Source organism: Capricornis sumatraensis, chromosome 15 (genome assembly GCF_032405125.1).
Source record: "Capricornis sumatraensis isolate serow.1 chromosome 15, serow.2, whole genome shotgun sequence".
In the NCBI taxonomy this organism is placed as follows: Eukaryota; Metazoa; Chordata; class Mammalia; order Artiodactyla; family Bovidae; genus Capricornis; species Capricornis sumatraensis.
This window is the reverse complement of record NC_091083.1, coordinates 28,440,721-28,454,292: the sequence shown is the minus strand read 5'-3', so window position 1 is coordinate 28,454,292 and position 13,572 is coordinate 28,440,721. Positions and strand designations below refer to the sequence as shown.

General features: G+C 46.8%; 1 protein-coding gene across 8 annotated transcripts in view; it reads right to left on the bottom strand.

Annotated features, from left to right (window-relative positions):
* KIAA1217 (KIAA1217 ortholog) overlaps window positions 1-13,572 on the bottom strand; it is a 444,607-nt gene that overhangs the window by 51,840 nt on the left and 379,195 nt on the right. For 4 of the 8 annotated variants that reach the window (XM_068987631.1, XM_068987629.1, XM_068987632.1 and 1 more), the window contains exons 7-8: window positions 2,771-2,875; window positions 2,237-2,286 (exon numbers count right to left, since the gene is read on the bottom strand). In XM_068987631.1, coding sequence (XP_068843732.1) covers window positions 2,237-2,286; window positions 2,771-2,875 — 155 coding nt within the window. The remainder of the gene's footprint in view (window positions 1-2,236; window positions 2,287-2,770; window positions 2,876-13,572) is intronic. The other 4 variants (XM_068987630.1, XM_068987635.1, XM_068987634.1 and 1 more) reach the window with 1 other exon arrangement.

The following is a 13,572-nucleotide window of genomic DNA, read 5'->3' as shown; positions in this document are numbered from 1 at the left end:
CTGGTCCTTTTTGACATCTTCTATGTCCCCCACCCACAGGCACCCATCCTTCTGCTTTCCGTTTCTGCAAGGTCAGTTGGTGCCTTTCCCCCCACATAGGTTCATAATCAGAAAATAAGTGAATAAATATCTCCCAAGCAAACTGGCAGGTGCTCTGAAGACAAGCTCAGCAGCAGCCACAAAACAATTCTCTGGCTGTGGTCAAGGTGATTGGTTGATTTCTAAGGAAACCAACCAATCCCGTGAGGACTGGGAAGGCTCGAAGAAGAGCAGCCCTGCTGGCCTCAGAGCTGAAGAGCCTGAACTCGGCTAGGGCGGAATCAGGACCAGCAGACATCTCAACATAAGGCCCCAGTTCTGTCCATTCTGCCATGTGGCACTAACGCCACCTGTGGCTTTCCCCCAGTTAGGGGTTTCAGCCAGCGTGCAGTGTGCTCCTTGAGTAATTTACCAGCCAAATGTGTCCCTGGTAATGATGTCTATTTCTAACCCAAGGGAAAGGAAGACATCATATTCTTGAGAGAGGCCCACCTTGAGTCTGCAGGATAAGATGGCTATCAAGTATACATGGGCAGGGACTTCCCTGGCGGCCCAGTGGCTAAGACTCTGTGCTGCCAATGCAGGGGACCCAGGTTCAATCCGTGGTCAGGGAACTAGATCCCACATGCTGCAACTAAGAGCTCCTACATACTGCAACTAAAAAGATCCCACGCACCACAGCTGAGACCTGGTGCAGCCAAACTAATGAGTAAGTAAATATTGAAAAAAAAGATCAAATGAGGCCAGACCACCAGAAATGCACATTTTATATTATAAAAATACATATATATACCCGGACACTAGTGAAGTCAACAGGGGATATAACTCGGGCCTTTTTCGGGGAAGTGAAAGTGTTAGTCGCTCAGTCGTGTCCAACTCTTTGTGACCCCATAGACTGTGGGATTCTTCAGGCAAGAATACTGGAGTGGGTAACCATTCTCATTTCCAGGGGATCTTCCCGACCGAGGGACTGAACCTGGGTCTCCTGCACTGCAGGCAGATTCTTTACCGTCTGAGATACTAGGGTCAGGCCTTTGGGGGGAGTGCTGGCATTCAAAAGCAGACCTTGTTCCAAGTACACCTTCTCCTGCCTCGACCCCTGCGGGCTCCCTATCAGCTCATTCTGCTTTCTCATCTAGTCACATCCTGCTGCTGTGCTGAGGCCCTTCCCCAGTGCAGAACCTTATACTGCCTTCCCTGTGCATTTAGAATAATATCTAAATTTCTCACCACAGCACCTGTAGATGCTTTGGTCTCTACCTGGGTGTCTCTCCCCTTCCCTCCTCATCCTTTTGGCTTCAGTTTGTGTTACTTCCCCAGAGAAATGGCCTTGGTCAAGTCTAGCCCTGATGGTTAAACATTCATCCTGCTTTTTAAAATTTACTTTGTTGAGTATCCAGTGGACGAGCCTACGTAATTATATCAAGCCAATTATGAAGCCAATGATATTCTCTTAATTAAAAAAAAAAGTTGTTTGTTTTTTTTAAGAGTCTGAATTTTATGTATCAGCTTTCCATTATTTTTTGTTGGGAAACTCATGATGCCAAGTACCATCCAGCTGCCCTGTCCTGAGGGATATAAACCAAGGATGAAAGCGATAACGGATGGTATGTCATCCCATAGGTTCTGGACCATTGTGTTTTTGTTGGTTCTTGTCTCTACGTCCTGCCCTTTTTCTTAACGTTTAGACCCTGGTTTGATTCTTGAGCTTCCCTGGTGGCTCAGCTAGTAAAGAATCTGCCTGCAATGCAGGAGACCTGGGTTCAATCCCTGGGTTGGGAAGATCTGCTGGAGAAGGGAAAGGCTACCCACTCCAGTATTCTGGCCTGGAGAACTCCATGGACTGTATAGGCCATGGGGTGGCAAAGAGTTGGACACGACTGAGCGACTTTCACTTTCACTTTTCATACATACAATGACCTGTCCCAGATCCATTTTCTGCATTGGGTTAGTGGGTAGGCAGCCCTGTTCTAGGGTGCCCACTGTCCTTACCCAGTACCAGGCACATAAGTGTTTGTTGAGTAAGAACCTCCTCAATGAATAAATGAATGAGGAAGTGAATAACTGAAGACAGAAGGGAGAGGACGAACGGCTTAGTCCCAAACCCCACCTCGAATTAATCACACAGGTGACATAGGGAGAGGTTAATATGTCAAAGACAGCTCCCAGACCTCCTGTGAGACTGAAGAACGCTTACCTGTACCATCTGTTTGGTTCTTACTGGCTGTGGTTTTCATCATTTTCTCACTGAAGGAAAGAAAAAAGAGAGTCAGCTCTGCAGTTTCCAAAATGCTTCTCTTCCCCGCTTCCATTCACTATTCCAAGCAATCAGCGGCAGCTAGTGATGGTATCAAGCAATGAAGGTATTCCCGCATCAGCACCAATATTGGCCAGAATGGAAAAGGCTTCCCAGGTGTGCAGCGGAGGCGCACTCATGACTTTTGGATGATGGAGGATGTGGAGGTGTGCAGGGGGCGGTGGCAGGCACTGCGCAGTGTCCACAAAGCCACATGCACTGGGAAGCCCATTTACCCTTCTTGGGCCAAAGTGGTACCTTCGGCCAAGAATTGCTGGAAAGACAGACAGACAAACAAACCATGATTCATAGAGACGTGGGTATTTTCAGCCTTGAAATGATTACAAGAAAACGATTGGAATGAATGCATGATCTTAATCATTAAAGAGAAACAGATTGAATTAATTTTGAATGGGTTTGCTTTCTTCTTTTTACCTAGAGGCATCTTTGCTATTACTTGTAAGGGGCCCTTTAAAAAGCGCAGACTGAACAAGGCCAGTTAAACTGGCAATCTGTTTCTCCATGGCTTGCATTCTCTCTCTGTAAAACAAGAGAATTGTTTGTTAAAGCCGTGTTGACTTTCAGACTGGTTTGTCGAGGGCAGTGATCATCTGAGGGTGATAAAAGGTTCCACTTTCACTGAGCAGGCCTCCAAAGTTCAGCCCCACCTGGCTTGGAGAAACAAATGAGCCTGCAAATCCCTGCCGAGTTTGAGTTTGAGATCTGATGGTCAGAGACGAGTATTAACTCAATGATCTTACTAAAAAGACCCGGAGAGACTGGCAGAGGCCTCATGGAAAACAGAAAAGCTTCTCCCTTGGAAATAATTCTCTTTGCACATCTTTGTGCTTTTGAGCCTTCCTGCCCTGCTTTTGCTATTTGTCCTCTGCACAAGAGGGGTCCCAGGCCAGTCAGGGGAGGGAGTGGGCCAGGAACACACACTTTCAAGCTGTGCTCCTTCCAAGGCTGCCAATTTTGGTGTGAATGATGGAGACCCTCATCGTGGTGCCCGGAGTGGGACCTGCTGCACAGCCCAAGAGTACACAAGTAACTGTTGACAGCACAGGAAAGTGTGACTGAAATCAATGTCTTCACACTAGAGGGAAGAGAGTCCTCAAATCGATGCCATAGGAATCTGAAGGCTTTTACGGATCCAGCAGGAAAACAATTACCCCCACCAACTTGGTTATCTCAAGACACGAATGAAAACTCTCCTCAGTTTTTAAATCATGCACAGATACTACGCCTCTCTGTTCAAGGCTCTCCAAGGCTACATACGATTCATTCGGCTTCTGAAACAGGCTCACATTTCTGTACGTGAGAGCAACAACGGTGTCACGGAACTATCACCGTTATTTCCAACACATTACAGTCACCATCACAGAGCGACCTGTGCTGAGGACAGAGTCAACACACAAGTCACGGTACAAACCCAGCTCTTCTTGCTCAGTAGTTCAAGAGAATAGAAGAAGAACTAGAACAGTGTGGACGCCTGGACTGCCATCGTCCCCTCACCAGCAAGTGTCAAGCCCCAGCCCGGGGCAGAGACGCGACCCCCACTCTTCTCTAGGCGTGGGGGGCATCTCAGTCCCATGGGCCTCTTGGAGTGTGAGCAATGGTGAAGATTCCTGGGCGACAAACAGCACATTCAGACACTGTGGCTTTTAAATACAAGCCAACCACTTTATCTGGTACCCAATGGAAAAGGCCATGGTGGTCTGTTCTTTCACTTGAACAAAACTGGTTATGTTGGACTTCACAAGAGATGCTCCATCTGTATCTTGAACCTCAAGGCAAGTAAGAGGATTTTCAAGAGTAATTTTGCTCATTCACAGTTTTCTGGCTTTGTACTTTGCCTTTGGAATATAACCCTCAGTGAAGTAGCAACCACTGAGATTCATTTCACAGTTATAAGCTTCTGACTTCAGAATTTCACGCATTTTTCTTTAGTTTACAATGAATGGATATGTCACAATATTGAGTTTCTAGGATGTAAGTCATGCAGTCTGGAGGATTAATGGTTGTCAACCCACCACGGGGTGGGACCGGGTGGGGGGGAATTATTAGTAGTAGGATCTCTCTCAAGCAGTGAGCAGAGATATGCATCTGCCTGGAGTGACGTTCCAAGTGTTTTAAACCTCTGAGCTGTTGAGCATTTTCAGTCATATGTGTGTTCTCAGCGTCCTGTCTGTCATAAAGCCGTGCATGGGGCAAAGAGAAAAATTAGTAAGAAATCCCACTCAAGAAGGCAGGTTAGGGACTTCCCTCGTGGTCCAGTGGTTAGGAATCCACCTTGCAGATGCAAGGGATGCAGGTTTGATCCCTGGTTGGGGAGCTAAGATCCCACCTACTATGGAGCAACTAAGCCCACGCGCCACAACTAGGGAGTCCATGGGCTGTGACGGAAGATCTGCGCAGTGGCGATCCCGCATGCGGCAACTACGACCCCGACACAGTCAAATAAACAGTTAATAAATATAAAAAGAAAAAGAAAGAAAACAGATTAATAAATACCCATTGGAGATCCGAAGTTTATCAGACCCCAAGTTGCAAGGTGCCTCAGGACTGATGGGGTGGTGGCTGGTCTCCACGTGTGGGGCACACACACATGCGTTCTGGGTGGACATTGTTCAGAGTCCCCAGTCTTCCCATGGTAATGCGGGAAGCCAAACTCGTGATGCCTAGAGCAGGGGTGCTCTCAACTACCTTGAGAGGCACTAGTTTACCCCTCTTATTCAATCCTAGGCAAATACAAAGGGTTTCTTTTCAAGTGGGAAAGCAGGGACTTCCGTGGTGGTCCAGAGGCTAAGACTCCGTGTTCCCAACACAGGGGGCCCAAGTTCAATCCCTGGTCTGGGAACTAGATCCCATATGCTAAGAGCCAGATGGGAACTAGATCACATATGCCAGAACTCAGAGGGTCGGCATGCTGCACCTGCCTCAGCTAAGACGCAATGCAGCCAAGTAAGTAAATATATATCTTTACAAAGTGGCAGGACATTCTTTTGGTTAGGAAGAGGCTTAATGGATTCTTTGAAGCTGCAGTGTGGGATACAAAGGCATGGTGACAAGCTAACTGCCCCCAGGAGACAATAATATCAGGAGATGATGTAGGTAAGTCCACAGCTACAGAGAATGAGCAGGAGTCCCCGGGGGAGAGAAAGGGCAGATGGAGCCCAGCGCTGGCCTAGGCACAGCGCTGATTAGGGCTACATCAGTGTTCTCCCTGGTCCCTCTTTGGTCACCAGCTATCATGACCTGTCTAACAAAGCACCAGAATCCATCCAGATTCAGCAGATTCATCCCCAGGGTGAGAACTGCAGGATGGTACAGCACACGTGGGTCCTCTCCGAGAGGCACCCACAGGGCTTCCCGCATGCCTCTGGCATCCTCCTTGGCTCAGCTGGTACTTGGCCTCTCACTGTTCTTACCCCAGACAATGCTCTTAGGATGAAGAGAAAGAAAACCCCTGAACGGCACCCCACTCTCCTGACTTCTAGAAATGACGTGGACGTAGCCTGCAGAACTGCCTGGGATGAGGGTCTAGATGTTTTGGAGCGAAAATCCTGCATTCCGTCCAGATACGCACATGCTTGTCCTTCTGTTTGCATCTGTGAGGACAGGACTGGAAGCTCCTTGGGTGGCCTCCTCCAGGCTAGGTCACCAGTGGGGTCACCAGGAAGGAGATAAGATCCATCAGAACGTGGAGAGCTCAGTACTCTTGAGCTTGACGGCTGAGGAGGGAGCGATTCTCTCCCCATGCCCAGCAGACAGTGCGTGCCCCAGGCACTGCGCAGATTGCACGTGCGTGTTCCACTGTCTCGGCCAAAACCACTTTACAAAAATACAATTCCTTTGACACATGGTAATGAGAAAACTTTTCCCCTCCTGTTTAATCATCAAAGTGTTTCTGGTTTCAGGATTCATTTGAAGGAGATTATCTGATTTATAAATTCATAAATAAGATTGTCTTTCCATTTCATGGCTGGTAATCTGGAAACAATTTTATGGTTTAACTAAATTACGGCAACTGGAAACTTCGGCAGCCTTCTCCTATGATGAAATGTTATGGAGTATGTTTTAAATGTGAAAGGGGGAAGAAAGAGAAATGCAGTGGAAGAAGAGAAATTGAAACAACCCTGTCATTTCACTGCAGTGGCAATTTTGTATGATAATCATCAGAATATTAAAGATGCTCAAGCTAATTCTTGCCAATATCGCTGGTTTAAGGTATTCCAGGGTGGGTATAATTACTGTTGAAAAGATGGCTTAAAAGTGATTTCATAGACCACTTTATTTCATTCCATAAACCATATTTATGTGATTAGTATGTACGGTTAACTAGTCATTTAGTGTTATAAGTCAGCCTGGCTCAATGAATCTTCTCGGGGCCCAAGCATAATATTAATAAAAAATTCAAATCCAATCCAGAGAAAGTGCTGATCTCAGTATTAAATTCCTGCTGCTACAACCAGCTTTTTCTGCAAGTCCCATGTCTGTCTGTGAAGATGGAGCAAAACCCAGACTGCTCGTGGTCTGCTCTCTGTCTGCAGAGTCTAGAAAAGGGGGTAATGAGCATATCCCTTCATACAAGTTTTGTGACTGGGGACTTGTCTTTGGACTGACCGAGGCCTCATGAAGCCTGAATTAAGTCTTTATCATTGTGCATCTAGGTAAGTGAATGGCTATGAAAAACCCAGGAGTATGACACTGGTAACTCCCCTATAATGAATCCTTAAGAATATGTTTTTAAATATCCAAAAGAAGTGTTGGGAGCTGGCTGACAACAGCCTCCCAAGCTAATGTGACTGCACTCCCAGTCCGCATTCACCTGGGCAACCGGCTACTAACCTTGGAACCTGATGGTACAGGACACTCAGTATCAACTGTAGTAACCAGGGCTGGCTTTTCTGAGAGTACTAACTAGGTGGTTCCCTGTTCACTTCTAGTTCTAATATTTTATGATTTTTTTTTCTGGTTCCTGCTCATTCCTTGTTATCTCTCTCCCCTCAGAAAGTTATAAATAGTCAATGAGTCACCAACAAACATTTCTGGGCACTTAATACGTGCTAGGTGCCGTGTGAGCCACCACACACCCAGCAGTAAATCAGGAATTATCATCCTTAAGCAATACCTTCCTCTCACAAAGTCCTTTTTTTTCCTTGGGAGCAATCAAAGTGACCTAAAACCCTTTCATCCTGGCAGTGCCAACAGCGTTTTCCAGAACCGAAGAGTGAACAGGTTTAAAGCAAGTCTGTGCCCTTGTTTGTTCATGCCCTGATGCTTTGGCATGAGAGGAAAAAATACAAGAGTTATTAAAGACACTGTTTTTAGATGAGTTCAACAGAGCACTGGAATTCAAATGATCTGAATTTGTGGTAAAGCTTTAAATAAAGGACTCTGAGCCATGAACTCAGTTCTTCTGCCCAATGTGAACCTTTTGGTGAAAGGGCCGGTAACTGAAGACATACTTCCAAAAACGCCCAGTAAATTTAAATTCTCAAGGAAACACCTAGATTTATGGAGGATATTGGTGGAGTTGGTGATATCTGAGTGGGGCTACCACGGCAAGTACCTGTAAGTATCTTTGAGGTCTTGGTACTGTCTGGGCGCCACTCCACGCTCCTTAGGGATACTGATCACGTCGTGCACCTTTGTTCGCATCCTCAGTCCTTAGAGGAGGAGGACTGGGCATGCAGAGGGTCACGAAGAGGTGCTGTCTACAACCCTGGCACTGAAGGCTGCTATCTCTCCCTTGCCCTAAAGGAGACTAGGGCTCTTCTGCTTTCCCTTTATCACTGCAGTCCATCATCTGTCCAGACCCTCCACACCTCCCCCCTGCTTCTGCATTCTGCATTACTCATCCTTCAGTTCCCTACCAGCATTCAGGACATTCCCTCACATCCTCGTATCGCTTCAGCGCAGAAAGCTGGCCTCCTGTCTGCCACCCCCCAGACCATCACCTTATGTAGCTTAGCATCCACACTGATAACCCTTTCAGCAAGTTGGCACCACAGATCCTCAAACTCTTCTTCAGACATCCCCTGACCTTAAAATCCTTACTCAGTATGACTTTACATTCTGGATTTGAAAACTCCAAAATCGTCTTTAAAAACAGCAATCTTTGGGGACTTCCCTGGTGGTCCAGTGGCTAAGACTCTGAGCTTCCAATGCAGGGGGCCTGGGTTCCATCCCCGCTTGGGGAACTAGATTCCACATGTAACGACTAGCAGATTCTGCATGCTGCCACTGAAACATCCCACACGCCACAATGAAGATGGGAGATTCTGTTGCCACGACTAAGACTGGCACAGCCCCGCCCCTCCACACACAAAACATCCCACACGCCACAATGAAGATGGGAGATTCTGTTGCCACGACTAAGACTGGCACAGCCCCACCCCTCCACACACAAAGAACAACAAACTCTGGCTGTCTTCTGTTCTCTTGGTAACACAGACCAGCTCTGTGCCTGCATGCTGGCCTTTCCTCCTCCATCCCCTGCCATCAGTACTGTCTGGAAGTTCCTTTTAATTTTCCTGCTGTTTACCCGGCGGACTCCTCTCATACTCTCCACTGTCCTGACCTCTATCTCAGCCTCGCTGTCTCTCCGCGGGGATGACTTTGCTCCTGACTGACTGAGGAGCGGAAGAGAGGAGACGAAATGGACCAGCGTGGGGCAGTGAGGTTGAGAGCAACGGCTGCTGGAGCATCAAGGCATCTTTGGATACAGATCTGCGAGCATCCTCTGGTGTCCAGTGTGGAGTGTGACCAACGACATCAATAAGACTCCAAGACTTTCAGCCCAAGTACTGGATGAAAAAAGTGGTCATACCCAAGATGCGAAGACAGGAGTCCAGAGTCAGGAAAAGCCCTAGCAAGTTCCAACGCGGGAAGCCAGTGAACGAGTTCATGGCAGGGAATGTAATAGGCTGAATGAACTTGGCACAGAGAGGAAACAGGGCCTGCCTTCCCTCAAGGGGCTTACACCCCTTATTAAAAAGAGGCACCCCCTTCGTTTACCCTCTTAACCCAACAAGAACCGCATCCTGCCAGACACAAAATTCTAGACTCACACACTTTTCTAGATGGAGGGAACTTACTTTAGACCCCCACAGTTTTCTTTCCATTGTGGTTTGGTGATCTCGACCGAAGCAAAGGAAAAAAAGAAGGAAAAAAAAAAAAAAAGGTGTGACGGGCCCGGAGGCCGTGCAAAGCTCAGCCACACCCAGGCCTGTGTGTGGCAGGATCACCCATTGGGAGAGGGCTCTGCCCAGCACAGCACTGCACCTGGAAACGCTCCAGGTCACCTTTAATCTATTTCACAACCTCCTTTCTGGGCGGGCCGCTCTGGCTGAGACCAGAGCACAGTCCCAGGTCAGCTCGTGAACACACCGTCCCCAAATGGCCCGCACAGCGATGCTCCTCTGTGCAAAGCGGCTATGGCTTCACTGCGTTGGGTCACAAGGTCTTGTGTTTCTTTGAAAACCTTTTTATGCTCTACTGGAATACAGCCGATCAACAATGTTGCTGTGATAGTTTTCAAGTGGGCAGCAGAGGGACTCAGCCATACATATACAGGCAGCCATTCTCCCCCAAACTCCCCTACCTAGCCTGCCACATACACAAGGTCTCTTATTTATGGAGAACTTTGCAGTTCACAAGGTGCTTCTATACCCGTTTTTATTTCAACAGGACCCGGAGGAGGTTCTGTTGCTATCTGGATGCCGACTAGAACCCTAGTTGCCATCCCCTGGTTACAAGGACACTGAGGCTTCCTGCTCGACAAGGACCCAGGGCAAGATGTAAGAAAACACAGCTGGTCTCCTGCCCCCCACCCCGCCTCCAGGGCTCTGCGCTAGGCTCTGGGCCGCTGCCTCCCGTGACTCACCCACTGTCTGGGGTGAGGCTCCACTTCCCGAGTGAGAGCCCTTGCTCCCCAGGGCAAGCCTCCACCCTGCATGAAATCACCCGCTTTGCATTTTCTTTCTCTTACCTGAGGGCAATTTTTAATATTCCTGCTCTGGAAGTGACATCTTTTTTTTTTTTTTTCGGTACAGGTACAAACCAGAATGAATAGCCGTTTGTTCCTATTCTGGCTGCCTGATCACAGGCCTGTATTTGACCTTCCAATGAGTGTCAGAGGCTATAGGGTGAATATGGTCACCTGTGAATAGTGTCAGAGGCTATATGGTCTTTTGAGTGACCCTAAGGGGGCTATGGAAGGAAGCTCCCCACTCCCACCTGCTTTAAAAAAAATTTTTTTTTTATTGTATATTTGCTTTACAATGTTGTGTTAGTTCTTATGTACAGCAAAATGAATCAGCCATATAGATAGATAGATAGATAGATAGATAGATAGATCTCCCCTCTTTTTTGGATTTTCTTCCCATTTAGTCACCACAGACCACTGAGTAGAGGTCCCTGTGCTGTACGGAAGGTTCTCATTTGTTATCTATTTTATAGAGAGTGTCAATAGGGTACATATGTCAATCCCAGTCTCCCAGTTCATCCTGATCCCCTCCTTTCCCCATTGGTGTCCATACATTTGTTCTCTACGTCTCTATTTCTGCTTTGTAAATAAGATCATCTGTGCTGATTTTTTTAGATTCTGCATATTATACGATGTTTTTCTTTCTGACTTACTTCACTCTGTATGACAATCTCTAGGTCCATCCACATCTCTGCAAATGGCCCAGTTTCATTCCTTTTCATGGCTGAGTAACATTCCATTGCACATACGCACCACATCTTCTTCCCCCTTCCTCTGTTGGCCACTGAGGTTGCGCCCATGGTGTGGCTATTGTGAACAGTGCTGCAGTGAACACTGGGGTGCATGTGTCTTTTTTGTACTTGCTTTTGATCTGCAAAATCTCAAGGTGGACTCCAAAGAAATAAGATAATGATTCTTAGGGAAAAGGAGGAAAGCATTTCCTGTTCTTGGCCTCTCTCGGGTTTCTCTCTCTCTTGTCTTCTTAGATCCCTGTGCTTGTTGGAAAAGTCAGGACACCCGGCCTTCATGACAAAGACCAAGAAACCCTGAGCTGCATGAGAGTGAAAACGGCATTTGACCCGAGAAGCAGCCATCATTGGTCCTTTGAGAAATGTCCTGTTTCTCCTTCTGAAAGTCTGCAAAAAGAGATTATTTCCTTTCACCCTACACTGTTAGTGGCAGTGTCAATTGGTGTAGCCAGTTTGGAAAACAGTACAGAGGTTCCTTTGAAAACTAAGTATAGAGTTGTTATATGATCCAACAATCCCACTCCCTGAGCATACATCCAGAAGAGACAAAAACTCTAATTTGAAAAGATACATGCACCCCGATGTTCCTAACAGCACTACGCACAATAGCCAAGACACAGAAGCAACCTAAATGTCCGTCAACAATGAATGGATAAAGAAGACACGGCACATATACAGTATAACAGAGTATTACTCAGCTATAAAAAAGAATGAGATACTTCCTTTTGCAGCAACATGGACAGACCTAGAGATGATCATACTAAGTGAAGTAGGACAGAGAAAGACATGCCATATGATATCACTTGTACATGGAATCCAAAACACAACACAGGGGCTTCCCGGGTGAGCCAGTGGCTGAGACTCCACGCTCCCAACGCAGGGGGCCCGGGTTTGATCCCTGGTCAGGGAACCAGATCCCTCATGCCGCAACTGAGAGTTCACATTCAGTGACTAAAAATCTCACAAGCTACACGGAAAGATCCTGTACACGGCAGTAAAGAGCCGATGTGTTGCAGCTAAGACCCAGTGCAGCTAAACAAATAATTGGTAAAATATGACACAAACAAACTTATCTACAAAGCAGAAAGGAACTCACAGACGTAGAGAACAGACCACTTATGGCTGCCAAAGAAAAGCAGGGCTGGGGGAGGGATGGATAGGGGAGTCTGGGATTAGCAGGTGCAAACTATTATAAATAGGATGGTTAAACAACAGGGTCTTGCTGTATAGCCCAGGGAACTGTGTTCAATGCCCTGTGATAAGCTATATGGAAAAGAATATGAATCACTTTGCTGTAGAGCAGAAATCAACATAACATTGTAAATAACTCTACTTCAATAAATTCTTAATGGTTTTTAAAAAAGACTGGGTCCCTTCAGCTCCAGAGACAGAGAGAGAGGAGGTGTTTACTGGCAATACACATTGACCCTATAAGAGTCAACACAGACTTTTTAAGACCCACAATTTTTGGAAGTTCAAATTAACGCTTGCTGCTGCTGCTGCTGCTAAGTCGCTTCAGTCGTGTCCGACTCTGTGTGACCCCAGAGACGGCAGCCTACCAGGCTCCCCCATCCCTGGGATTCTCCAGACAAGAACACTGGAGTCGGTTGCCATTTCCTTCTCCAATGCATGAAAGTGAAAAGTGAAAGTGAAGTCGCTTAGTCATGTCAGACTCTCAGCGACCCCGTGGACTGCAGCCCACCAGGCTCCTCCGTCCGTGGGATTTTCCAGGCAGGAGTACTAGAGTGGGGTGCCATTGCCTTCTCCGAATTAATGCTTAGACCTACCTGGCTATAATTCTGAATCATTTCATTTATGAACAATAAAGTCCCCAATTCAAATAAAGACAAGTGTCATCTCTGTGAACTCCACCAGACAGCAAGACAACTACTCTTAAGAAAGGCTGGATGGTTGGGACATCATGGCGGCCCCGGATTGATTACCCAGCCACTGAGCCATCAGGCTACTTAGAAAGGCTGGGGTGCAGCCACACTGACCTGCACGGAGTTTTAATCTTGCCAGGCTGAACCTAAACATGTTCACCTAAACATGAATTCCTCTTCTCTTTGAAGAAAGAGGTTTTAGTCGGCAAGGAAAGGGGCTTAACTGAGTCTCACAGAGTTTAGGTTGTTCTTAGTTTCTGGTTTCAGACCTAAGGCATCTGACTGACAGCATCTCATGAATATTCAAGGAGATGCAGGGGTACATTTCAATGACATTTAATTAGTGGCAGGTGACGGCTTTCCCTTTTGAGAAACTGGTTTGTGAGAGCTTTTCGACAGTCCTTCCACTGGTATTTTTGATACAGTATCCCCGGGGTAAGAGTAGGGCTGTCTTCAGACATTTGTCAGTTGGTTGAATATCATGTTTACCAGACAGCTCTTGACTGAACTCAGCTGTCTAAGGGATGACTAGCAAATATTACTTATCCATAAAGTTATATTCCTGTGAATGAAGTCATAATTCAATTTCTCAGCACCTCTGTAATCTGAAAC